This window comes from Aplysia californica, unplaced genomic scaffold (assembly GCF_000002075.1).
Source record: "Aplysia californica isolate F4 #8 unplaced genomic scaffold, AplCal3.0 scaffold00196, whole genome shotgun sequence".
NCBI lineage: Eukaryota > Metazoa > Mollusca > Gastropoda > Aplysiida > Aplysiidae > Aplysia > Aplysia californica.
The window spans coordinates 209997-214238 of NW_004797466.1; the positions used below are offsets into that span (position 1 = coordinate 209997).

General features: G+C 36.7%; 1 protein-coding gene across 1 annotated transcript in view; it reads right to left on the reverse strand.

The window, feature by feature from the left end:
- Nucleotides 1-8: 8 nt before the first annotated feature.
- LOC101847343 (ubiquitin carboxyl-terminal hydrolase 14) overlaps nucleotides 9-4242 on the reverse strand; it is a 16913-nt gene continuing 12679 nt past the window's right edge. Inside the window, exons 13-16 of the mRNA XM_013082848.2 lie at nucleotides 3345-3437; nucleotides 2438-2563; nucleotides 814-886; nucleotides 9-148 (exon numbers count right to left, since the gene is read on the reverse strand). Of these exons, the coding sequence (XP_012938302.1) occupies nucleotides 12-148; nucleotides 814-886; nucleotides 2438-2563; nucleotides 3345-3437 (429 nt within the window). The 3' untranslated portion in view covers nucleotides 9-11. The remainder of the gene's footprint in view (nucleotides 149-813; nucleotides 887-2437; nucleotides 2564-3344; nucleotides 3438-4242) is intronic.

The window sequence follows — 4242 nt, forward strand, 5'->3', positions numbered from 1 at the left end:
TAAAAAGAAAGCTACATTACAAAAACAAACAGACACTTGCCTCCTTTCCTCCGAACCCAGGCCACATAGTGACCACTTGAACTGGACCTGCCCTTGTGTGTGAGTACAGCCGATAGCTCATAGTAGCCACTGTTGTTGGAGCCAGTGTCTGTCAAAAGCAACATGAACCAAGCCGTATAAATTTGTGAATACCAAAAACACATCAAAGAAGTTACACAGTAGTTCACAGGCCTATTGATAAAACATTTTAAAAGACAAATCAATCTGTTCTTTTTACAAAAGTATAGTCATGACATGGACACAAAGGAGGAGGAGGAGGAGAAGAAGAAGAATCAATGATGCAAAATTGGGGTTGCACAGAGCTCTTTGCACCATATAGGTGAGCATATGCAATAATTTCCTTCAGAATATCTTTTGAAATCCAATGACAAATTATGAGATAGGACACCTCCCAAAAAAACTGAAAAGACTTGCTTTTGGTATTTTACTTTTACTACTGAATGCCAAAGTATCATGACTCATATTTCTTTCACTCAACACAAAAAAAAGTACCGGTAATACAGGAAATTTAAATAACTGCACCATTAAAATCTCACTCTGAAGGAGACAGGGAAAGATCTGGGTCAGCAAGAACGTGAACCCATGCCCTCAAGGACCCAGATCCTAACCATTATGCATTACACCGAAAGGAAAGTGGAAGAGAGAACCATCCATTTATAAAGAAAGTGTTGGGGTTTTCTTTTAACTGCTAATGGGAAAGGGCTATCGGTCTGAAATGCAAAATATAATACGTAATCAAAACCATGCACTTACCATCTGGAAAATTGTATGGGGCGGTCTTCACTTCTTTCTTGTCATCCTTCTCAACAGGAGCTTTACCTTTAGTCTGTGATGAAACCGCCAAATTCTTAAATCAGCAGGCAACATACTACAATACATATTCATTATTCTTTTAACTCATTGAGACCACACAATTTATGATCAGATGTGTTCATAGGGCTTTAAAAAAAAACCAAGAGGGCCATAAAGAAATGAAAATGGACCATTTAGTATCAGCAAAACTATGCCTTTTAAGGCTTTTGTATACTAGGCAACTTTTACATTGTGCAGAAGATAAGTTCAAATTTTGTTCTGTGAAAACAATTTCAGTCCGTGTGTTGTGGTTGAGAAGGAAAAAACCCAGAAAAAACAAAACAAACAAAAAAACCTACAACAAAAATGATACATTTTGCTCTTCCTTCCTCTTTCTTTTGCATAAGAAGGATTTTTTTTTTTTAAAAAGAAAGAAAAAACAACCTTGTTTACTTTTAAGTTTATTTTGGTACTTCTACAGAACTGCACATCGTGGTGAAAATAAAGGGGACCAAAGCAGGCAGTCTCAATGAGTTAACTACAGGCAAGTGCAGATTACAAGCCACTCAGGGACTGGAATTTGGTTTCAGTCCGCCAAAACAAGAGAACTGTTGACATGGCATTAACCGCGACCGAAATGCACTTTTCTATTATAAACCCATTGGGGGTGGGTGCACCATGTTGGTTGCTCTGAGACATCAATAACAAGGCAAAGCATCTTCCCTTTTTAGGTCAAGTTTCAAACAAGAACGCCCAGTAGTGATTCCTACAGGGGCCATCCGCTCCGCAGTCCAGCATGATACCATCTGAGCTAATGAAGTGCCTGGTCAATACTGGTGTGATATTGAATACTACCATATGCTGATAAAATACTGAATGTATTACAGTACTTGGCACCATAACTCAAATTTCCTTACATTTGAGAACAATAAAAGTGGTAAACATTAATTTAATTTTATGGCAATCTCTTGTATTACAAACTCTTTGGCCTAACAACCATTGCATCCTATCATCCTTGGCTGCTTGTTTCATCTCTACCCATTGTTTTTCAAAGCTGGTTCTATGTTTATGGAGAGGCTTTATCCTTAAGCCAGGAGAACAGAAGAGCACTGCTAAATTCCACTATCAAGTTTGTTTTATTTGAATACCCTCATCAGCAGCGAATTTTGTTTGAGTCATTCATGTTAAAGTTTTAATTTAGCTTGATATAAAAACAAAGGAAATATATAGAGCAGAATATTCTAGATGTAAACCTCAGTTCAAAGACCCCAAACATCATAAAATTCAGTGTCTTTGAGCTTAGCAAGCTCTATCATACACTTCTTAAATAAAAACTAGTAGAACAATTTCTGATGAATTATTTAGATTAACACATGACCGTCTTCCCTCAAAGTAATCAAGTGTCACAAAGATCTTTGGTTGAAATCACTCCCCCCTCCCCCCCAAAAAAACCCCCAAACAAACAAACTGTTCATAAACTGTACTTTTCAGCAAGAAAGCTAGATAATGGCCACAAATCTAATGCTATAATGGTGCAAATGAAGCAAACTAAACCAGATATTGGGAAAAAAAATAGTAAACTCACAGCTTGGGCTTGTTCCAGTTTCTTATCTTCTACTTCCTTGAACTTTTCACGCATAGGAATCAACTTCTGTTGTAAGCTGTCTGAGCACAAGTCAAATACATCTAGCGACATGGGGAACTTTATATCCTGGAAAGTAATAACAAGCAATAAATGTCATGGTGCATAAAAGTCGAACTTTAACATATCTCTGTTGCAGCACATAGTCATTTAAGGTTACAGCACAGGGCAACAAAAAAATTCCACAATATGCTTCCATTTAACAAGCTGATCCACAGCACACCCCAAATTTTTACATAGTGGAAAAATTATATTTTTTATAAAGTTTTGCCTCAAGACACACACAGCATGGTCACTCTACAAAAGGCACGATCATTGAAACTTGGGGGCTTGGACACTCCAAGAGAGGAAGACTGTTACCATTTTAAATATATCATTGGGCCAAAAAGCACACCCCCAAAGGCTACTGGATTAACAACAATAACCTTGGACATTCTTGTGATTCGGGGAAAAAAACCTACAAAAAAACAAACAACCCCACACATCCCCCATCATTTGCAGGGGAATTAAGATCCAAGGCTTTAAAAACCACTTGTGTCTAACTTGCATTTCCAAATTTTAAGGTTTCCTCTACAGGATACATTCAGACACTGATGCACACAACACAGCTGACCAGCAGGTGGTTGAAATAAATGCTTATGATTTAAAATCTTACAATTCAATCTAGCAAAAATAGTAACTAATGCAAAACCCATAAATTTCAGTATATTGCAAAGCCATTTCTTGCCTTTAGCATAAATGACCCTTTGATAAGGGTGAATAAAATTACTTTTATTTATGTAATTTCAACATATGACCTACATACCGTATTTTAAAAAATGGAGGGGGAAAAAGTGCTTTTCGATCTTACCTTCAAAATTTTTGCATTCGTGGCATTTTTCTCTTTGTAGAAAAACCTTACAAACTGAATGGTGAGGTAACCTGGAAGGCGGTTTATTTTGCTCTGTGGACGATACAATCAATAAACATAAATTCAAAAATAAGCTTTCTCACACTCAATTTTATTTCAAAGACTAGCTTATGCTTTTGTTAATATTATTACCAACCAAAAAAACCTGAAAAAAAAAGTATTCAAAAGAAAGTCAATCCAAATTCAGATGAAAACAGTTTTTATTATCTGAGCGATAAGATCCTTCCAGGTGTTTCTGTCCTGGGCCTTTTTTTTATAGCTCATCCCACATCAGTCTAACTGTCCTTTAAATCAGGCTTTAAGGTGCAGAGCCATGTTTTCCTTACACAGCCTCTTCTCCTCTTTCCATGAGAATTCCAGTTCAAGGCCTGTCTTGTGACATTCCTAAAGCCTTTAAAAAAGCATGAGTTTACCCACTTCTTAAGTTCCTGCCAGTAATCAGTTCATCCACTGCCAGAGATACCTGTTACTGATGGTGTTGGGCTAATGATTCTACGACATCAAGTGCTTATGAAGAATTGCACCTTTCTTATAATAGTTGTTTTGGTTTCCCTTCATTTTGTGGCTCTGAAAACAGGACTGGGTCCACACAGCAGCATGAGTGCTCCAATGGAAAGGTTGTGTTAGCATGAAAATTGGCACATAGTAAAAATGACCAAGTTCTACAAGGATAAAAATACCTCGAAATAAATCATATCTAATATAACTTTTTCAAACTTTGTTTCCTAGACATAAGATAAAAAGCTCACATGTTCAGTCCAGCACAATACTCAAAATACTACATCATTTTTTAAAAATGACACAATATCAATCCACAATTTCGGAGCTAGCATATTGC